This window comes from Camelus dromedarius, chromosome 9, assembly GCF_036321535.1.
Source record: "Camelus dromedarius isolate mCamDro1 chromosome 9, mCamDro1.pat, whole genome shotgun sequence".
NCBI lineage: Eukaryota > Metazoa > Chordata > Mammalia > Artiodactyla > Camelidae > Camelus > Camelus dromedarius.
This window is the reverse complement of record NC_087444.1, coordinates 51940832-51965142: the sequence shown is the minus strand read 5'-3', so window position 1 is coordinate 51965142 and position 24311 is coordinate 51940832. Positions and strand designations below refer to the sequence as shown.

The 24311-nt window shown below is 34.6% G+C and overlaps 1 protein-coding gene across 1 annotated transcript in view; it reads right to left on the bottom strand.

Annotated features, from left to right (window-relative positions):
* ITFG1 (integrin alpha FG-GAP repeat containing 1) overlaps positions 1-24311 on the bottom strand; it is a 206856-nt gene that overhangs the window by 84301 nt on the left and 98244 nt on the right. Inside the window, exons 9-10 of the mRNA XM_010982627.3 lie at positions 17499-17593; positions 15076-15248 (exon numbers count right to left, since the gene is read on the bottom strand). Of these exons, the coding sequence (XP_010980929.3) occupies positions 15076-15248; positions 17499-17593 (268 nt within the window). The remainder of the gene's footprint in view (positions 1-15075; positions 15249-17498; positions 17594-24311) is intronic.

Genomic DNA, 24311 nt, shown 5'->3' with positions numbered 1-24311 from the left:
TGTGGTTTTACTGTTTATGGAAAATGTGACAGGTAAGAAATAAATTGAGGGAGGACTGTTAATAAAAAAGAAACCAGAACTTGATGATTTGGGAAATTTTCAGCCTATGCAGGTTGAAAAGACAGAAAAATTAAGAGATTCAGTCAGGAAAACATGCTCAAGAGAGAATGTCAAGGACATGCATGAACAATATTTTGCTGCTGTCTTGGAAGGATCAAAAAATCAAAAGTACTCAATCACAAATAGGGCTCTCTGAAGAGATTAGGTGTGTGACTCATGTACCCCCTTAGCCATCTCAGAAGCCAAAAATGGAGACAGGTTTATCCAAGAAAGATTTGTGGAGAAGCCTCTTGTCTGAGGGAGAGAATCCCTTAGAAACATGCAGGAGACCCATCAAGTTTCTGAAAATGCTACACCAGCAGAAATACCACCAGCTTGGATGGAAAGGAACAGGGAGAGGAAGAAATGAACGAAGGCTATTAGACTCTCAAAATTGTACAGGCAGGAAATATGCTGATGAACCACTTGGCTGCAAACATGTAACACCTTTCAGGAGAAAAGGACAAGCTGTGGGCCTGTGATGGCGCTGAGGGCCTCGGACCTAATGTAGTATGTCTGGTTGGATTTTGTAATTGTTTAAGAGCAGTAATTCCTTTTTTTCCTTTAGATTTCTCCCTTTTTGAATGGGAATATCTATAATTATCCTATGCTTATATTTATAATTATCCTATGCTTGCCTCATCATTGTATTTTTATTTCTAGTTTTACAGATCCATAAACAAAAACTAATTTTGCCCTAATATCAATTTACCCTGATAGCCGTACATGTGCCTAATTTAGATAATATACATAATGAGATTTGGGACTTTTGAGACTTTTTGTCATTTGAGACTTAAATGACATTCTGGACTTGAGATGATGCACTAATAGGTGGAGATTTTTGGGGATATTGAGAAGGAGTGAGTGTATTCTGCATGTAGTATGACGGTGAATCATTAGGAAGTCAGAGGGTCTCATCATAATAGGCTGAATAATTGTTCCCCAGAGAAGATCATGATGTTCCTTATCAAAGGGAAATAGGAACATGGGAGCAAGGGAGAAGATGAAAGAATGGAAATAGAGAGGTCAGAAAAGAGAAAAGATATTGATGGTTAATTTTACGTGTCAACTTGATGGGGGCATACAATGCCCAGACATATGGTTAAATATTATTCTGGGTATGTCTTTGGGAGTGTTTCTGGGTGAGACTAACATTCAAATTGGTGGTTCAGATTCCTCAGGCAGATCACCTTCCCTAAGGTGGGTGGGTCTCATCCCACTAATTAAAGACATGAATAGGACAAAAAGGCTGACTAAGAGGGAACTCCTTCTGCCACTGCTCAGCCGGGACATTGGTCTTTTTTGGCCTTGGGACTCGAACTGAAACACTGGCTTTTCTTGGGCTTTGAGCCTGGTTAGAATTTGGATTGGAACTTAAACCATCAACCTTCCTGGTTCAGATGAGGACTGGAACTACACAATGGCTCTCTTGGGTCATCAGCCTGCTAAGTGTAGGTCACAGGACTTTGCCTCCACAATCATGAGAGCCAATTCCTTATAGTAAATCTCAATCCCTCTTCCTCCCTCCCCCACTCTCTGAGTTTCTATCTGTATATCTCCTATTGGTTCTGTTTCTCTGGAGAACCCTGAATAATACAAAGATGCTACGCTGTTGGGTTTCACAATGGAGGAGGGGGCCATGAACCAAGGAATGTTGGCAGCCTTGAGAACCTGGAAAAGGCAAGGGAAGAGATTTTTAGCTATGGCCTCTAGAATGAACCAGCATTGCTAGCACTCTGACTTTAACCCAGTGAAACTGATTTCAGACTTCTGACCTCCAGAATTGCAGCAGAATACACTTGTGCTTTTCAGAGATACTATGTCTGTGGTAATATATTAACACACAGTCCACTGTCATTCTTGGTACTCTTTGAGAACACTGTGCCAGTCACCACTTGAAGCCTGGATAAATAAAATTTAGAATATACATGCTGTGGAAGATTATTAATAAAAAGAGGTATTTATACATGCTACAACATAGGTAAACCTTGAAAATACTATGCTAAGTGAAAGAAGCCAGTCATGAAGGACCAAAAATTGATTCCATTTATCTATAACAAGCTAGATCTTGCTACTACAGATCTACTATGTTTTTTGTTTTGTTTTGTTTCTTTTAAATCATGTGTAGTAGCAACATTGAAAACAGTGGCCCACTATAGCATTCAATCTCCCAGTCTTAGGGAGAAAAGGCTGAAAATGAGGTCTGGAAAGACTTGGCATATTTTAAGTTACTTCCTGAAATCAACAGAAAAAAACATTTTGTGGACACCTTTTAATTTTCCCTTTTCATTCTCCTTTGGAATCTCCTGTGGTACAAAATTAACAGGAATAAAATAGCCTTTAGTCCTTTCTCTAACAATAATCGGTGTGGTCTGTAGGTGGTAGGAGTTCACCTAGCTATCACAGATCTTTTGGAACTAAAGTTGACATTCATGTTGCTGACAGTCTAGTTTAAATATATTTCTTAATAAGGTAAGATTTGGAGGGAAGAGGAAGGAATCATATTCTATTTAATCACACAAGAAATTTACAAGGTAGGTACAGTCTTCCTTACTGTATAGATTTATAGATATATAGACAGGCTAAATACCTTGCTAGAGGAAACAGAGTTCCTAGTGGCAGCACTGGATTTAAACTGAAGACTGAAGCCCATGCTTTTAAAATTAAATTAAAAATTTTTTATCCTAAGCTTCACTTAGAAGTAAACTTTTCTTTTAACCCCATGTGATACACAATGTAGCGGAAGAAACATGTGTTTTACAATGCACCCTAAGTCAAATCCCTTTCGGGACAAACGTTGTCAAAAATTGGGAGAAAAAAAAGAAAAGGACATCAGCATCATGGTGGAGTGAGATGCTCCCTTTGTTCTCCCCTTCAAGTCTAAAGCCAGTAAAACATCCACAACTCAACAAAGGTGTCTCTGCCCAACACATCAGGCTAGAAAATTCATACAGCTGTATATTTAAAGTGGGTGGAAAAGGGGGAACAGTGAAGGCAGTAACTACAACCCTGCTCACATGGATCCCTGGCAGCAGCAGCTGGGCCCATGGCCGCAGAGAACCCAGTAACAACAGGGGCCATGGCACATCCGACTCTGGCCTCCTGGCTGCTTATGCTTGTGGCTACAGTTAACAAGGAAGCAGTGGCAGAAGGACTATGGTCCCGTCCCTCCAGCTGTGGAGGCGCCGACGACTCTGGCCCCCTACCCACTGCCTGCAGCAGTCGTACCCATGAACCAGAAAACAATGGACACGGAAGGGGTACCCACAGCCCTGGCTCCCTCTTGCTCTTTCCCTCCCCCAGTGGTGGCGAGGCCTGTGACTCAGGAGACCCAGACATGGCAGCCCACCTCGTATGTAATACATAAAATACAAACAAATAAAAATCCTCCCAAATATGTGATCAAATCATACCAAAGAAAAAATGCAGATGCAAAGAATAGAGCAGTAGTGACCAAGGGGAAGGAGCGAGTGGGGAGGAGGGTGAAAGGGGTAAAGGGGATCAACTGTATGGTGACAGATGGAAACTAAATTTTTGGTTGATGAGCACACTCTAGTGCATATAAACAGAAATGTAATGTCGTACACATGAACCCTGTACAATGTTATAAACCAATGGTACCTCAACAGGAAAATTTGAAAAAGAAAACTTGTTTGTGTTTTCTCTTTTCATGAATGTATCTGACCTCAAGGACTTAACAGGTTTGAATCTAAGTTTTCCCCATTCATGGACTATTAGGAGAAGCATCTTCAATTCTGTCATTCTGGGAAACTGATTCTATGCTACCAGTTTCTAACAACATTAGTATAACTTTTACAGCTAGTAAGAATTATGAAAACAGAAGTTCAAAATCTCCCATGTTACTGTTCTTTTGAAGAAACTCGGTTACTGTTCCTTAGAAGCAATAAAACTTTGTGGCTACTATCTAGGAAGGAAAATGAAACAAAATTGATTTACGTATATAGTCCAGAATGCTTTCTCCTTTTCCAGCAACTGCTCACCAATTATAAAAGTTAACTGTAAATGCTCACCAATTATAAAAGTTAACTGATGATTCAAGAGTTAAAAAGCTTACTTTGCTTTATATTAGCATAATTTTATGCAAAAATGAAGTTAGCAGTGAACTCATCAATTATATAGAAAATACTTACTGGAATTTATCTTGGTAGCTGTGGTGACTAAGTAATGAAATTTATTAAAACAGTTCATCTGGAAAGATTAGCATATACTCATATCAATTTAGAAGCCTATACTCTGCCAAATTAGCATTCAGGATGGAGGAAAATAAAGAAGTTTTCAGACCTGTAAGGTCTCGGAAAGAGTCTGCAGACTCTCCTTGATAGAATTACTTGACAATTTATCCAGAAAAATAACAGACGAAACAAAGAAAGAATGGAAAACACGGGTGTTCAATGGTGGTCAAAGAAACCAGTAAACTTTAGGAGGGATAAATTGGGAGTCTGTAGATACTAGCTACTATATATGAAATAGATAAACAACAAGGTACTATTGTAGAGCACAGGGAACTATATTTAATAACTTGTAATAGACTATAATGAAAATATGAAAAGTAATATATATGTATGTATAACTCAATCACTATGCTATGCATCAGAAATTAACACAACATTGTAAATCGACTATACTTCTAAAAAAAAACTGATTTTTTTTTAAACAGAAATCAGAAATCCATACTTCTATATGAATTCTCCTGATTATTCAAGGAAAACAGGCCACAGGCTGAATTCAGCCCACAGATCACATGTATGCAATTTCTGAAAGAGAGGCTTTGAGTAATCCAATAATAAGCCTGGTCTAACAATTCTATATCAAATTTGGGACAAATTAAAAAATACAGTTGGAATGTACAGAAACATCATCCACGACACAAAAGCAAATCACCTAAAAGATGGATAATTTTGCCTATGTCAAAACTAACAATATCTGTTCAATTACTAAAAAATTTCTTAACTAGAAGAAAATGTTTGCAACATATATACTTGATAAAGGATTAGTGCCCAGACATAATTGCTACAAATTAGTAAGAATTAAAAAAAAAAAAAAAAAAACAGCCAACGGAAAAATTGGCAAAAGCAATCCAAAGGAGAGAAAATACAAATGGCCTTATAAACATATATAAAAATATTCAACCTCGCTAGTAATGAGGGATATGCCAATTCAAGCAACAATGAAAACCATTTTTTCTGTCAGTTTACCACGTTTTAAGTTTAATCATACCATGTCTGCAGTGATGTGGAGAAGTGGGCAACCTCATAAAATACTAGCAGGGAACATAATGCTGCTTTGAATGACAATTTGACTTCATTTAAAAATTTAAACATATGTGTCTTATGATCCAGAAATTTCACTTTTAACATCAAACCATAGATATTTTCTCACAAATACACAAAGAGGCATGCTTGAAAATGTTCACTGTTTGTTACAGCAACAAATGGAAATTACCTCAATGTGTACCAATGGAGAAATGGTCAAACTATAGTATGTCCATTTGATGCAGTTCTATACAACAGTTAAAAAGAGTAAGGTAGATGTGTCTGTGTATTCCAGTGTGAAAATACTACTGTATTATTATCGACTAAAAGAAGCGAACTGCAGAAAAATACCTAAAATAATACTTTTTTAAGTCTATAAAACTACCCCTTCCTCATGCCACATACAAAAATCAATTCTAGGCAGACTGTTAAGGTAAATGTGAAAGGCAAAAGAATAGAAGTCTAGAACACAATGTAGGAAATTACTGTCCTGAAACTAGGCTAGGACAATTTTCTTAAACAGGACAACAAAAGTACAATCCATCTGGTAAAAGATTGATAAGCTGGACTAGATTCAAATGAAGAGCTTCTGTTGATCAAAAAGACACCTTTAACAGAATGAAAGGGCACACATGAAACCAATGAAAAGGTCATATACAGAATGCATAAGGAGCTCCTACAACACTCCTACACTCCTGGAAGGGCTGACTAGCACAACTACTTTGGAAAGCTGAAATGGTCACGGAAGCTGAAGGTACACATAGCCTATGACTCCGCAAGTCCTCTCCTGAGTATAATCAGACAGGATGCGTGCACGTGTGCATCAAAGACTTGTACAAGAATTTTCACAGCAGCATTTTCTGTACTAAAAAAATTGTAAGCAACCTAAGTGATTAGGCTAGAGACGGAGGCAAAGCCTAGGAACTGGGAAGTGGCGTGAGGGGGATTTCTGGAGTAATGGAAACGTTCTCTATCTTGACCTGGGTGGGGGTTGCATGAGTATTTAGCTATGTACTTCTGTGCATGCTTTTGTACATGTCTGTAATACTTAATAAAAATAATTTAAAAAATATATGGGTAAATACAATTCAACATTTATAACAGTCTAGAAAATTTGAACAATTGATTATATATTATTGTATTACACAATTCTTGTTAATTTTTTAGAAGAAGCAAGTCATTAGGTGTGATAATGGTACCACATAATTATATTTTCAAGAGTATTTATATTTTAGAGATCCATACTAAAATATTAACAGTGAAAGGATACTATGTCTGAGATTTTCTTTAAAATAATCCATGGGAGGTGGGGGGAGGATACAACAAAGTATAGCTGAAAAAAGACTATGAATTTATAATTGTTGAAGCTGAGAGCTAATAACTTTTGAAGTTAGGGGATGAGAACATGGAGAAGCTTCATTACATAACTCGCTCTATATCTTGAAATTTTCCAAAATACTAAATATAAAATAATACTCTCTATAAACTATTATATGTACATACTATTTATATGTATGTAATACATAATACATAAAATATTTACATATGTTCTCTTTTAAAAAGTCTGCATGTACATGTAAATTCACTGCAACAGATCTGGAAGGACACAATACACCGTGTTGTAGCAACAGTGATTAATTTGAGGGCAGGGAAAGGGATTGGTAATATTTGTAATGTGTACCTTTTCTCCAAGTAGAATATAGTCATGTACATCTAATAAAATACAAAAATTAATGCAAATTAAAAATAAAATATATTAAAAAAAGAAACTATCAAACTTTGTAGCCAAGTGTAAATAATTATAGCAAGAAAATGTGAAAGTAATTACATACATAAATAGGTAAAACTTGGATGATATCAGTATGGTAATATCACTGCATGAGAGTAACTGGGTAGGAGAAAGAGAATTGAATGTATGCTAAAAATCTTGTCTTAAGGACTGTCTTATCTGTAGTTACTGAACTAATGTCTAGTTCACTAAAGAAATGAAGTTTAAACATAAGTACTGAATGTTTAAGTGTAAAAACTAAAACAGCAATAAAATTTATAATATACCAACCATCTTAGGAAGTACAAAAGGAAGAAAAATTTGAATGATTCAACAGAAGGCAGAAAAGAAAGAAGAAAAATGAGATAAAAACAATGAATATAAACATTAAGTGGCAAGAATAAATTAAAGCATGTGTGATCACCTAATATCACTAATAATTAAAATAACAGTAGGCACTACATAGAACCTTATACTGTGCCAAGCAGTGTTGCAAGTCCTTTGCATATGTTAACTCATTTCATTCTCACAATAACCTCACGAGGTAGGTACTATTATTATTCTCATTAACAGGTATTAAAACTGAGAAAGATTACTTGCCATGATCAAACAAATAATAAACTGTAGAGCTAGAATCTGAATCTAGGCTCCACAGTGCAAGCTTTTCACTACTCAATTATACTGCTTTTTGAAAGGGTTAAATTCTATTATTAGAAGACAAAGACTCATATATTCAGTTTTTTAAAATTTCCATCATGTAGCCCTTTCTTAACTTAAGGTTTTAGAGATCCACCTATGTTGCTGACTACACTTCTTTAGTAATTTATTATTATTTTTTATTGATAAGAATTGTTAAATTGTATAAATATACCATCACTTGTTTATCTATTTTCTTGCCATGGACATCTGATTTGTTTCCAATTTATAAGCCTTTTTGTGAATTTTTCATTTCTCTTGCATAAATACCTAGGAATGAAATTGCTGGATCACAGGAAAAGTACATGTTTAACTTCATGAGAAACTGACAGAATTTTCCAAAATTATTATGCAATTTTACATTTCTATCAAAAAATGTATGAGGGTTCCAGCTGTTCTACATCCTTACCAACATTTGGTGTTATTTGCTTTTTTAATTGCAACCATTTTAGTGTACACGAATAAGAGTATCAAAATGGCTTTAACTGCATTTCCTTAATTACCACTGATGCTGAACATCTTTTCATATTTTTGTATAACTTTTTCACTGAATTGCCTTGGCACCTATGTAAAAAAAACCAGTTGTTCATAATATGTATAGCTCTATTTCTGGACTCACTGTTCTGTTCGACTGATCTCTATATGTATTTCTTATGCAAATATCACAATGTCTTGATTACTGCAACTTCACAGAAAGTCTAAAGTCAGGTAGAATGAGTCTTCCTTTTTTGTTGTTTTCTTTAAGATAACTTTGACTAATTTAGGTTTTAATTTAAATATTTTAACCAGCTAATCTAGTTTTTTCATATAAATATTAGAATCAGCATATCAATTTCTAAAGAAGCTTGTTGGGATTTTGATTAGAATTGTGTTCAATCTATAGACCTAGTTGGAGAGAACCAACTTTCTCAGATGGAGACAATATTGATATTCTGATGTGTGAATACGGTATCTTTCTCCATTTTTTGGGTCTTCTTTAATTACTCTCAGGAGTGTTTTGGGGTTCAAGAACAGGTACAAACAACTTAGGCTGATAGAAATAAAAACAGAGAACTTATGAGGCTAGGGATTAACTAGAAGGGAAGTATGAGAAAGTTTTCTGGAGTGATGGAAATGTCTTCTATCTTGATTGGAGTGCTGGTTACACAGGTATAAACATTACCAAAACTCATCAAATTCTACATGTAAAATCCTTGCATTTCATTGAATGCAAATTTTTCCTTAATAACATGCCACAGAAAAGTTGAAAATAAAGGAACAGAAATATGTCTGGTAAATGCTAAGAAAAAGAAATAGCACAGAAATCATAATATTACAGAAAAGAGAATTCAAAGCATAAAGCATTACGTGCATAAAAAGGGATTTCATGCTTAACAAAAGAAGTGAGAGATGAGTGTGTATATGTCCATGAATGACTGAAAAATTGTGCTGAACACTGGAGTTTGACACAACATTGTAAAATGATTATAAATCAATAAAAAATTGTTAAAAAAAAACAAAAGAAGTGAGAGGACAAAACCTTATGCACTCAAGGTTGCAAACATATAAATTAAAAGTTGATAGAGAAGCTGACAATTGGGTATTGATTGATTTACACAGAGGTACTGGGGATTGAACCAAGGACCTTGTGCCTGCTAGACATGCACTCTACCACTGGGCTATACCCTCCTTCTTCAGGAACTATTTACTCTTAAAAACACTTACTAGAAATTAAGAAAATGGAAAATTCTATTAGCTATGTATTCAATGAAATAAACTAAAACAAACAAACAAAGGAACAAAAATAGCAAAAATGTAAGGAATTATAGAAACAGAAATAGATAAATTATTTATGGAAAATAATCAATTTTATCATTGAAAATAAGAGTAATTTTTCAAACAACTATAATAACAACACAGACATGAATGAAATAATAAAATGGATCAGCCTTAATCGAATCTGATGAATAAATAAAGAAGACAAATAACATTAGAAACATGAGGGGGCTATACCTATGGATTGAAAGGAAATGCAAAAATTATAAAAGAATGCAATGCTATGCTAATAAACTGTGCAGAAGTAATTATTAATAGACTGATTAAAGTGATTGCTGACAGAGTAAATAATATTTAACATATATCTTTTTGAATTAACAAAGCCTGTCAGTGTCTTTAACTTACTGTCTCATAATCTTTTTTTCATAAATAGTAGATTTTAAAATTTTAGTATGGGTTGAAGAACTTTAATATGGGACTCATTAGGGCAGAAGAATAGGCAACCTTATTGTAGAGAAAATATGATCTTTATAAATACTAACTACTGAAGCTGAAGTTAGTTTGTGAGAAAAGGTCAGTCAACATAGCAGTAAGGGTTCTTCCATGATATGACAATATGAGTTCTTCAATTCTGAGTTATCATCCAGGATAAGATTTGAAACACACTTTGTCATTTTTTTATTCTGCCATACCATACTGGGCAATTTAGTATTCTCCCTCATTTGAAGTACCAAAAAAAGCTACTGAATAAGACAGTAAGTCAGAAATAGTGTAAAAATGAAAGTAAATTTAAGCCTGATAAGATATTTTATATGGTAAAAACTTAATAAAAAAAACCACATATTGAATATTTCTGGAGGTTTTATAATAATTTGCTTAAGAGGAAGTAATAACCTTATTAAATCAAGCAGTGATGTGAATATGATTCTTGAACTCAGTAGCTTTGTTAATTTTGAAAAACAAACATTTTATAAAAAATTTGCTCTACCCCTACATATAATTCAATAAAATGCCCTAAGCAAAAATAGTAAGATATTCTTCAGTCTTCAATAAACTGTGAATGCAGATAACTTCCTTACACAGAGTTACTATTATTCATTAACTAGAGGTTAGTTAATGATTTAGGTCATAAGACTTAGTGATGTAGGTTGTAATGTCAGAAGTAGGTTATCCTCCCAAGCAGTATTTGAACAGATGAAAATTATGTGAAAAAGCCAACCAAGATTTCTTTTGCATGCTACCACTAAGCATTCCTAGGCAGAGTTGGCATGGAATGTTTTCTTCTTTAATTGTAAATTAGGAAGACTTTTATATTTTCACATCCACGGAAAAGGTGGTGATTAACTTCATTTTTAAAAAGATTATGGCGAATCATTTGAAATATAAGATATAAGATCAGTAAGAGATCTGATGTAATTTAAAATGATGATGAGATTCTTTGAATATATTTCATAACAAATATGAAAAACAACACTGGCTACAAGTACAAGTAGATAAAAGCATTTGTACTATCAATCTCCTTGCCTATGAAAGCAGAACATCTGGAACATAAAATAACCTTTTCTTGGTGACTCAGGGTATCAATGCGAAGCTAAATTATTTTATAAAGCTGAGAGTGAAGATAAAAATGCAGATTATTCTGAACAGGTGGTTAGCTAATACCTACAGAAGTCTCCAGCAATTCTTTTTTGACAAAATGCAAGATCCCAATTTGCTTCTGGTCATTTTCCAACCTTTCATAATGGTAGCTTGAAAGTGTACCATCAACACATCTAAATTATGTCACTGCTTTCCAAATGACAAGAGACCACATGATTGCACGTAATCAATCTCTTTTGACAGTAAGCAGTTTTGGTGAGGAACTGCTGTTATGAAATATACAGACAGTTGGTTATTTTTTCCTCGTCAGGACTCAGAAAATTATGAATTTTATTTATTTGTTACTAGCTTGCTCCTTCTTTCTCTTGTTAGTGACTTTTACTATGTGCCCAAATCATCACTTCAACCTTTGCTAAAAATGTGTTATTTTTGGTTATCTACTACCTCCTTCTAAATTTTTTTCTTACAAGGAAAGAAGAAGACTCGGATTCTGTGAACTTAAGAGTCCTGACTGCAACTGTGTGACCCTGCACAAGTTGCCTGGCTTATCTGAGACCATTTCCATATTTACAAAGTAAAGATAACACCCTTTAAAAAATTACTGTGAAGTAATATGCATGAAGATCACTTAACAAACTAAAGCTATTTTCTTCTTGGCGTTAACTGACAAGGAATATATTGCATTTGGCCATTTATTGATTTACTTGCCATTTAACAGATTTGTGGTGTTCTCATGGCTGAAACTCAGAATCTTCTCCTTTGCTGCTAAAACCTCTTGTTTAAAAAAAATTTTCTTTTTCCAGTACTTTTAGATTTGTATTTCCCATAAATACCTTCTGGAAGCTGAGGTTTTGTTATACAGTTTCATCCACTGACTTGCAATTTATTAATAACAATAAAACTTTTCTTAAATATATTAACATTCTGATTAAGTAATATGGAATAGGCAAACAAAGACTAAAAACCACTCTCTTATATCTTCAGTTAAATGCTTAAAATAAGGAATAAATATGCACTGTACATGCTTGACAAAATGAATCATTAACACAACTTCTAAAGTATCAATGTTAAACAAATATATATGTAGTTTTAGCAAATTACAATCTATGTTATCCTTGAATTTTAAAAAAAAATTCAACATGGTTTAGAATATTAATTTAAATATGGTTTATAAAATTTTCCTACAGAAACCTAATAGTAGCTTTAAGTTGAAATTAAGATTTAATTTTATCTATGACATTATGTTTCTAGGGGAGTTTTTAGGGGAATGTTCCTTCTAATATGAGCAAAAAATAAAATTTCCAGTAAACCAAATATTGGGCAAAAATAAATTTAAACTTTTCATTTTCGTGTACTAGTTTTTCTAACAACTCTGGCTAATCAAAAGATAATAGGGATTGGAAATCCCTAAGGATAAGAGTTTAATTACATAAACAGTACATAAATATTTTTTATTGTAAGTTATCTTTTAGTTCCATTTAAAAAGGTTATTCAACTCCATATTAAAGGGTTACGGCATAAAAAAATCTTTTTAGTGACTTTATACATGGAATTTAAAAAATTCTAAAAACAGAATTACTGTTAGCTTAAGAGCCCATTATTGGAACAATGTCATTTTAAGTTTGCCTTTTTTCCTTCGAAGAAATGAAAATTCAGACAATTAAGACAACATCATTACACACAGAAGATGACAGTAAACAGGGCAACTGAGAGGCAATGGGACAGCCAAGGAGGAAAAACCATGGTTTTCAGTCAGTGGTAGCACAGATTTAAAATGACTGAACTTGGACCATGTTGTTTTGTTCAGTCACTCACTGCCTCTATATAATATCATTAATAGAGATTTTTTTTCATGCAACATGATTTTAAAGGTTAACTTTTGGCAAATTGGGCCTTTCGTGTAAAATAAAAAACAAACAGAAACCCAAACAGCAACTGTCTTCTGAAAACAAACAAAAACCGAAACAAGTTAACAAGCCATGATTTCAGAACTTCTTTTCATGAAGTACATATTGTGGATTTTATTCTCATCTGCACAGTTAATCTCTACCTGATTTTCAAAACCTGCAGAAAGAATGGAGAGAATTCTTCAGGTAGCAACCTTTGAAATTAGAAGCCATAGCCCTGTACTACTTCTCAGCAATACAGCAGCCTTGAAATCAGTTAAAAATTATAAAATGCTTTTTCAACAAAAGCGAGTTCAGGAAGGAAAGGATTATAATGCGCATTATGTCTTTTTTTCCTTCTTGTGTGTTTCAAAGGACGTACTATGCTGAGATCTCCTAGACACACAGGTATTTCTCATTTAGTGATTTAATGAACACTGACGCTGTAATGCACTAAAATCCATCTATCCTTCAATTCTCATCTATCCCAAAGCAACAAAAAAGAAACCCTCGGTTTTAAACATTGCTTTTATAAAAAAGTTTCAAGAGCCTGACTATCCTTTACCTTACATCTCCCATAGAGCCATAGTGTTCACTGTTGAATTAGCTGTTGACAGCATCATTATTAATGAATGGTAAAGGTAAGCTAAATATTTTATGGTTGGAGGGAGAAAATGTTGATAAGAAACTTTTATGACAAAAATAGTCTGGATGTTTTTCCAAGAATATGTAATCACGGACTTAAAGGACTTTAAGATGTAATTTCTTATTCTTTTGAATAAGGTAAATGTTCAAAATTAAGCAGTTTTTACATTTCTTTGTTTTTATGTGCCACTGTATCTTTAAAAGGAATAAAAACCACATTCAGCTCAGAGGTTTCTTTGGTTACATCAGATCTGCTTCACACACATGGGTTATGAGTGTATATATGCTGCCTCATGGATCATGATGCTCATATTCCTGAAAAATTCTGTAAACACAACTCAGAGTGATTACAATTCATATGAAGGTCCTCAAGAAAGTTTAAGTATAGACTCTTCATAATTTTCTATAAATATTTAGAGACACTCACTAATAATGTTTGGTTCTCTAAAAATCACATTTCTGGACATTATTTGATGTTAAAATCAACAAAAGTCTGGGTTTTTTCCAGGAAAGCTGTATTGCATCATGAGGTTGGTAGTAAATGTTGAGCTGAGTCATTACTAATTCCAGAGTCAACAAATGAATTAATGCTCAGAAGAAAAATTATGGGTAGATATGACGCAGGAGGCAAGAAAGAAAAGGGCCAAGAAATATAATAAACTACAATATGAAGAACATAATAAGGCATTAAAATTTAGGAAGAGGCATATTTATGAAATCTGTCAAAATTCAGGCTAATTGTGAATTATATATATTGGTTTAGCTTATGGTACTCTACTTAAGAAAAAAAAGCAGTTGTAGCATTCAAAATCATTGATAATGCAATGAATATACTCAAAAATTTTATATTTACAAATAATATCAAAAGCCATGTCTGAATTCTCAACACCACTACACAACAAGAAACAGTAAGGCAACACTGAAATAATAAAGTCAGCATGTGCTAAGTGTCTTGCTAATTGCTTCATTTATTTTTATCTCATTTAATCTTCATTATAACTCCATGACAGAGGTATAATTATTACTCTCATTTTACAGATGAGGAGTCTTCAGACTCATCGTGGTCTTCAGACTCAAAATGTAGCTGTTCATTTGCTTATAAAATTTTTGACCTTCCACAGATCAAGTTTTGTTAAATCAAAAACAAGTCTTTTACTGTTCTGGAGAACCAAAAAGGAACAGGTATTCTAAGCAGTTGGAAGAAATTCAGGGACCATGTAAAAAACAGGAACTGAGCTCACTGTGTTTCTTAAATTATTTAAGGAATTGTACCATCTTGAGGTGCTATTCAGCTAACAAAGTGTCACAGTGAAGATATTTTATACATATTTCTCATATGACTTAATTTCCATACCTTCCAGATGTATTCTTCAGTATGGCAAGAGCATCTGGATAGCCATCCATGTTGTAGTCTCCAATACGAAGGGTAATTGGAATTGGTATTTCAGTTGGTCGTTGTTCATGTACAAATGGCACAAAGCCCCAGAGTGTGCCCTTATTGCTGAAATCCTGTAGGACAGGAACCCACTACGGATTAAGAGAAAAAAGATTAAATTTCATAGTTATTTTAGAAAAAAAATCCACCATTTGCAAAACAATGACTCATGAAAAGTTCTCAAAAGCATGACTTAAGTTCTTATCTCTACAAAATGGTAGGGAATTATAATTTACTTTGATAAATAGGTAACTGACATTCTGGAATAAATAGTCCTCTTTAAAACTCATCACTAGTCATCTTTCCTTGAACTGGCACATAGAGACTTAGAAGGTTTTCACAGAATCAATAGAATCTTAGAACAGAATTGATGTTGATAATCATACAAGTGAATCGCCCATTTTAAAATCTGTGCTTATTGGAAATTTAACTTCAAATGAATAATTTTAAAAATTAGAGCAAACTATAATATCGCTTAATACTAATGTCATTTTAGGAGGACCAGCTTAGGAAGGAAATCAGAACATGACAGACTCTCCCTTGTTCTCCTGCTTTGCCTCTTATGATGACTTTAGTCATGATTCTCAGAGCCAAGCAGCTCTGAGGCTTTCCAAATAATACTAGCCCTGACAAGTTCTGCCTGCCTAGGAGAAAAAGCTTTGTCACCCAAACAGCTAGGAAGCTATACTTTAAATAAGTTCTTTATTTCTATATTTATTATAATGAAGAGAACAGAGAAAATAGGTTGATTTCAAAATGAGCTTTTGGAAATCCTTTTCTCTTCTGAATGCTCAAATCTTTACTTTTAATACCCTAATGCAAACTAAAAATCTGAAGAGCGGAAATCATCACATTAAAATTATAGATGTGCCCATAATTAGCTAAGAGTATGGATTCTGGCACATAACCTGGAGATGTCCAAACAGAAGCAGGTGCAGCTGGCTTGAAATGGCAGGAGGCCAAACATGCCTACAGATGTTTTTTTTCTTATAAGCAGGTGACTCACTTATATGGCTCCAAGCCAAACTATATAAAAAAAAGATGGCTTCTTGAAAAGGGTTTTTAGTACACAGCGTATTCCAAATATTTTCTATGTTATCCATAGAAAGCATAATTTACCAAGGAAAAAGAAAAAAAATAGCTTAACCATAAAGACAAATTTACAGAAAATGAGCTGTTTTGAAAAACTGATCTGCATCTTCAATTTGTCAATATTTCTTAAAATAAAAAGTATTGTATATTATCAAAATGTTTTGATGTTTCATGTGACTGAAAAAAGCTGTTTTGGTTTGAAGAGGATGGGAAATTTCAAAAAAATGCTAAGTTATCACAAGTTTCTGAAGAGACTGACAGTTTATTATTGAGTATAAAGTATTTCTGTTAAGGTAAATGTATTAAGGTCTAAGCAGTAAAAAGATTTTTCATTAATATGACATCCTTAATAGTCAAAAAAGAACTGTGACATTTATCTTCCCAGAGAGAAATGATTGTATAATTTAAAAATATTCTTATAGCAGTCTGTCACTTGAAGACAGGCTATAATTACTAGGTTTACTTTATAGCTGTGAACCAATAATGAGGTGTTACTTGACCTAATGTTTTCAGTGATTCAAAACTTAAAAAAAAAAATCCAAGATAATAAACCTTATGGGTGTATGAGTTAAATGCTTTTAGAATGCTGACTGTATGAATATTTGTTTTCTTTATTATTTTAGTATAAAAGGTGGTATTTTTTAACCATAAGAGCTATAAAAATCAAAATGTTATTCCATCATTTATTACCCTCAAACAGAAAATAAAACTGCTTAATTCTACTACTGTATTACTGGTTTTCTTTCAGGTGCTATCAATATGGAAAAAGTCTCAATGTCATAACGTATCATTTCCATATTAATCTTCTGCTGTGACAATCAGATTCTAAACTGTTTAACTATAAGCTACAGAGAAAAAGTTAGCATGAGAGAATGAAGCAGATCTAGATATCACAAATTAAAACAGACTTTATTAAAGACTAGCCTTGAAGACAGATACAATGTTCTTCTACATAATCCTTTATTATAGTTACAGTGTGTTTTCCCATATTCCCAGCATGTAAATGGCTAACACATCACTTAACTACAAGATCAAGAATGGGTCTTTTTTACTAGAAATGATTACAATAGTACTTTCCTCTCAGTAAACCCATAAAAACAATTTAAATACATTTCAGTAAGTTAAAATTGAGGAAGTCAATTTATTTGGGGTTTTTTTCTGTTCTGATGCCTCAGATACTTTTTCTAATCTTGGAAGATTTTTTTTTCAGAAACATAAATCTAATTACATTAAAAAACAAGTAGATATACCTGCTTTGTTCTGGATCTTGATAAGTAAATGGTACTCTTCTGGCAGTTTTTATCTTCACAGCCTGGCAGTAAGTGATCCATGTGTCCGTCTCCATCTGCCAAAAGAAACTTCAAGAGTTCATCAACTGCCACAGAGTAGTGTTCTTGTATGGGAGTTAAATTTCCTATTTGTTCAAAGTCTGCATCAATCTAGCTAAACTGAAGAATATGATTAATGGCTTTGTAGTGAATGTAATTCAATTAAAAAAGTACTCTGGCCTTTGCTATCCTGTTAACCAGACTGTGTCTTGTTTTAAATTGCTTACTTTTCTGAGGTTAAATATTTATCCAATGTTGGAAGAAGACCTCATTTCAGACTTTAATGTTAAAATCATCAATTAAAAAAATGTGACTTTTAACTTATTTACATAATTATCACTGCTGCCCCAGGAGAAAAACAAGCATGTCAATAGTAACCAATTATTATATGGCTTATTTTAAATGTCTTTACACATAACTTACCTTTACAAATACTTTTAAGTGACAACGAACTTACAAAGCTCTCAGCACCCTAGCTTCTAAAATGCACAATACATTTTTATCAATAAAAAGGCAAATGAAGGGAATATAGATGTAATTTCCAACTGACTGGTTTTTAAACAGCTGTACAATGTTCTGCAAAGACCTCTAAAGATGAGGTTACTGAGGAACTTGGAGTCATCTCCTCTAGTGCTCCCTCCTATCTACTGCTCCCTGCCTGATGGAGTTTACAGATTTTGATATCCTTGAGCTAAATCTCTGCAGGGATACAGGGACATTCATAATGGAGTGGTCATGTAGCTTATAACTTTGGGCCCTAAATTTGTGTTGCTTTAATCACTAATTTGCTATGGTTTAATTTATCATTTAACGTGTGCCCGAATGAATACCTTTGCTTGTAAGGATATATAAGGGTTAAGAATAAAAAAAGTCCTTCCTTAAGGTTCTCTTACCCTGGGAAGCCCCTTCACCAGTGGGCTTCACCAGAGATCAAGTGGGATAGAAACGGAGCTTCAGAAGTTCAGAAGAGAGTGCAGCGACTGGTTTGTGGCAAGCAGAACACGGAGAGACTGGCACAAAGGATCCATGCCACCCTGCTGCACACTCCAACCTGAGATGCGCAATTGCATCTTGGTTTGGTAAGTCAGGAGTTTTACTGTGTCTTGGGTTGGTATGTGTGGGGGTGCTGGGTGCTGAAACTTGGGCTTCGGAGAACAGAACTGGGGAGAGGACATGGATTGGCTGCAAGAAGACAGCCTGAAGGGGCTAGAATGTGGTATGGGTTGAAACCAGGAGTTTGTGCAAGGGAGGCTGGGTCTGCCATCAAAAGCCCCATTGTTAACAAGTGAAGGGAGGGATGGGACCCAGCCAAAGCAGCCTCTGAGCATACTCACAGGGGCGTGACCCTGCCATAGAAGACCCATTGTTAACATGCACTGTGAAGAGAGGGGCGGCACCCAGCCATAGCAACCTCCTTATCAGTGAGCTCACAGTCTCTAAGAACTCTGGGAGCACGCAAACACTGGCAGGTTGCCCTCAGACGGAGGCAGGGCTGAAATCTAAGCCCGGTCTCAGGCGGCTTTGGTGGATTTATGCTGCTAGTGCCTTTGTAAACTCAGCACCTGCAAGGCATCCGAGCATTACTGGTGCGCTGCTGGGGCAGACCTGACCTAAGCAGTAGGTGTGCTCACGTGGAGGTGGGTCTGGGCTCTGGGCGAACTCCGTGCCTCCCACAGTGGATCCAGGTGTGCAGCCTTGTGCGAGTACAGTGGGTCGTGGTGTCTAACTTCAGCAGATCTGCCCTGGTGCTTTGTGAGCACAGCGCATGAGGGACACCCAGGCAGACTGCCTGCATTCCCATGGCTGATACAGGGCCGAGGGCAGCACCAACAGTGTACTTTGTGAGCCTGCACAACCGGTAACAGGTGTTGTGCACTTCCTAGTGGACAGCTCCTACAGGGAATACTCAGTGGCTCATCTCTCAGAGGAAGCACTCCAGCCCCACCTACCTCACACAGCAGCTCAGAAACGGATCTGGGGCCTTCTACTCAAACAAGAGGGGAGCCAACCTGGCCCCCGACAGGGCTGTGGCAACCACAGAGCAAAGAGGAGGCCCTGCTCAACATCCAGTGCAGGCTCTGGTCATCACAACACCCATCACACCCACTATGAAGGGGGTAACAGCCAGAACACACGGAGGAAAGATGTCGTGGCCATCCATACTAAAAACGGTCCTTGCAACAAATTTATCAGATGCATGTCGGCTACACAGGGACACTCCCATATAAAAACAGCCCGTCAAAAGATCCAACTCCAGGCAGGAGTATTTGGAAAGGAGACAGCTTTCCAAAGGCATAAACATATATCATAGTTAAAAAAAAATAAATAAGAGCTAGTCAAGTTAAGATTTAAATGCAGAATGTGATTTATAAACTGGCTCTAGTAATATCATAGACTTCATTAAAAGCCAAACCATCTTATTGCAATTAAGGTGGGACTAATCAAGAAGAACATTACTAAGTCTCCGTCCTTCATTTTTACCCCAATGGCAAAATACTCAGATTAGATTCTGATTTACACTTTTCTTTTCTCCTAGTTTCTCTTTCTTCTAAGTAGTTTCCTATTTCCCACAAGTATTTTGACGATTACTTGGCTGATATTTAAATACTAGGAAATAACCTCCTGTTAAACATATAACTAAATCACATAACATCATAATTACGTTTTTAGTAGGAATTACCAGCAATTTTTTACAGATATGGTCATAGAAATCTAACACTCTATCAGAGAATGTGCTCCTTGTACTGACTCTAAGTGCTATTTTTTGATATTCAGGGGAAGTGACAGAAAAGCTTTCTGAGAGTCCAACTTATTAATGCCCAAAGGAAACTTCCTCCCTCTTAAATGCAATCAACTTTTAAATCTTATATGTTTCACTTTTTTGCATGTTTAAAAAATACTTTTAATTTGTAAATAACTTAAACTTAAAATAGTACAAGAACGCCTGTAAATGTTTTAACTAGACTGGCCTATTAACATTTTATCCCATTTATTTTATCATTTGTGTTCTCTGTGAAATCAATTTTCTTTTGAACTATACATACATTATGGCCTTTTACCCTTAAATACTTGGGTGTGTATTTCCTAGGAATAAGAATATTCTCTTATATAACCACAGTACAATTACCAATTCATCGATTCACAAAGACACTTTTATCTACTGTACTATATCTATATTCCAATTTTGTCCATTGACCTAGTAATGTCATGTATAGCATTTTTGCCCTTCTAACACAGGATCCAGTCTAAGGGTAGGAACTGCATCTTTAGTTGTTATTTTTAGCCTCCTTTAACCTAGAATATTTCCATAGGCTTTCTTTATCTTTTACAACGTGCATATCTTTTTCTACCTCACACTATGGGAATCTTTTACTTTTTAATAAGCTATTATGTCTAGGGAAGAAAGTAGTTTCAGAAAAATAAGCTTATTACTAGTTATTAGAAACTAGTAATAAGCAAATTCTCTGAAAAATGTGACTATGAGGAAAGTCCATGCTGATGAAGGTACCAGTTTGAACTTTGCACACATTCCTTAAAGAAGTCCCAGGAATGACTAACTCTGGACTGCCTTCTCCTCAGGACTTCACTTATATTACATACCTCAAGTGTTTTTGAAGGCTAAAATTCCCTCTCAAAGGCTTATAACAGAAAATGTAACAGAAGGAATGACATTTTGATTAACTTATTTTATGAACTGTGGTGTGAAATTTGAACACTGGAATGGCAGACCGCTAGAGATTGAAGGGCACACTGAACACATGTAAATTTCCATCTGATGTTAAACTTAGCCAAATTTCAAATGAAATTCTCTAAAATAGATAATTTTAATGAGATAGATTGAATGATTCAAACGTATTTTCTGAAAATTTTTAATTTTAAAATCAAAAGAACACTAAAATAAAGTTGTTTTCATAATGGATTATAATGAATTTTGGTATAATTTTTCCTTTTTTAGATTAAGCAGAGGAGAAAGAGGAAGATACACATAAAAAAGGGTCACATTTACATTATGTTTCCTCTTAAACATTCAGGACATTTTCAGTCTCAGTCTCTGAAATTAATTGACCTGTTGTATCGTGTAAACAAAACACAACTCATTATTCTGGCACCAAGTCACTATTCAACTTTGTAAACCACCATTTCTTTAATGCAGTGATTCTTAAAGTGTGGTTCCTGGTCCCAGAGCCTCAGCATCACCTGGGAACTCGTTAGAAATGTCAGTTCTTATGCTCCTGCCCTGGTCTAATGAATCAGAACCTCTGAGGTTGGGGCACAGCAATCTATATTTTCATAAGCCCTCTGGCTGATTCAGATGCATGGTAGAATGTGGGAACCACTGCTCTAAGGCACTTACGCTGGTCTCCCACTGACACCAGGGGGTGCTATACATATCCTATTTCTGTCTTGATCATGCTCCTCCATTAAGAATAAAATTCTCTGGCTAATCAAATTCCACTATTCATTTAGGACTCAGTTTGTATCTTGCTCAAGCCTCTTGAGACTGGCTGCAGGTTATCTTTTGCAAATTTTTGTGTCTTTTGGGCAGGGTAACTCATTATAGCAGTAGAACAACCACTCCTACATAAAACAACTGTTTTCGGTGAACATCTTGCCACTCCATGAGACTGTATGGAGATTTTGATATAATGGTAAGAAGGAAGAACCAGGATCAGTTCAGTTAGCTTTGGATTTTTAACCTGGCTTAACTCCTAATGAGTAATTAGACATGTACTTTTGGTGAAAAAACTGAGAAATAATTTTTAAGGTATTAGAATTTGGGGAGCAACAGGTACAGCTGCTTTTGTATTTTTTAGGACTGTTCAAGAGGTATTCAGCTTTTTCGAAAGTCTTCCTCCTACTCTTCTCAGCTCCCTTTCATAGTGGCAAACACTGCAGCACATTTTCTTGTGTATCCTTCACTACATAGTCTTTGCATGTACATATAATATATATAATTTTGCACAAAGGGTAGTGTACACTACACACTTTTTGGAACCTTGACTTTTTAATTTAATATATCTGAGAACATTCCACATTCTTAAACTTACATCTGCCTTATATAATATAGCATTAAGTTTTATGGGTTTATCTCAATATAGCCAAATCTCTGTTGATGCAAACACTGAGTTGTTTCCCATCTTTTGATAATCCAAATAATTCAACAATGAATAACTGCACACATAATATCTTGTCCTTGTGAGATTATACTATGAATTCTTAAAATGGAAATTACTGATTCAATGATTATATATAATTAAAAATTTTAAGTTAATCTCTGCAGAGTAGTTCTCAAACTAGTCTCAAGAATCCTTTGTACTCCTTTTAAAAGTCAGGACCCCAACAAGCTTTGTTTATGTGGGTTAAACCTATGGGTATTATTTCTATGGTTATTAACTTGAAATTAAGACCAAGAAATATGTAAATATTTAAGGGAAAAATAATCATAAATACATTACATATAAACATAACTAACATATTTATGAAAAATAACTGTTCCAAAGCAAAAACATTCTGTGAGAAGAATGGCAATATCTGGCCTAGTAGAGAAAATTTGAATTTTCATACTGTTTTTGTATTTAATCTGTTGCTTTGGTGACAAATATGAAAGCGTATAGTTGGAAGAGGTATTTTAACAGGCTTTTCAGATAACTCTGATATTCCTCCATGCGCCACCACAACTCAGTAAGTGATCATTTCTTAAAGATTAGTTGAAATGAAGAGTCTAAAGCTGTATCAATGAACTTTTCCTATTCTGTTAATTAAAATCCAGTAGTCTATTTCGCACTTTGAAAGGGGTGTTTAACTGATGCACGACTTTGTAAAATCAAACATCAAATATTTAGAAGACATTGGTTCATGAGTTATGTAGTAGATCTTCCAAATGCTAAAACATTTTATTACATAGTATTAAAAAAAAGTTCACATTTGTTAATATCATCACCAATCTCATAAAAAAAAGTCTTTAGATACTGAAAAGCTGTCACCTCATAGTACCAGATAAAAGTTTTCCAAAATTCCAATTTTTGCTTGAAAGTACAAATTTTATCATTGGCACTTTTCTATTAGTTGTTTTCTTGAAGTGTCAGGTTCACTCTGTTCATTGTAGAGAAAATATCTACCAAATCTCCAAGTCTGAACAACCATAGTTTGTCTATCAGTTGTTCTTTCAAGCAAAAAATGGTGAAATTGATACTACATTAAGAAAAAAAAAGTTAGTTCAGCTTGCAACTCAATCACACCAGTGTATTTAATCAAGACAACCACCACACTCTGCACGGAAGTGTTTTATGCATACATATTATTTCCTGATAGAGTATTAAAAGGTGTGTTCTCAAGGGTTGAGATTTAATAAAATTATTAATTTTTGCTGTTTCATCATAAACATTCTTAAATGAAACTATTCTTATTTCCTTCCTCCTTCTTCTTTATTTCAGTGTATAGTGGTAAAGAATACAGTAAGTGTTAATAAAGTTTGGTGCTTTGATTTGTGCTGAATGGCAAGCAGCTTTTTATGTCATTGGTTTTTACCATCAGAGCAAATGTTAACACTGTGAAAAAGGCAAATAATATCTTAGTGTTCCTATGAAACAGTTTTGATCTTGTGGACCCCCTGATACAGCTGAAGGAAAACTTCTCCCAGCCTCCCAGGATCCATACTTTGAACCACACTTTGAGAATCTTTGCCAGAGAGGTTGCACCAATAAGCGAATTATTAAATATTTTGATTTTTGTGAC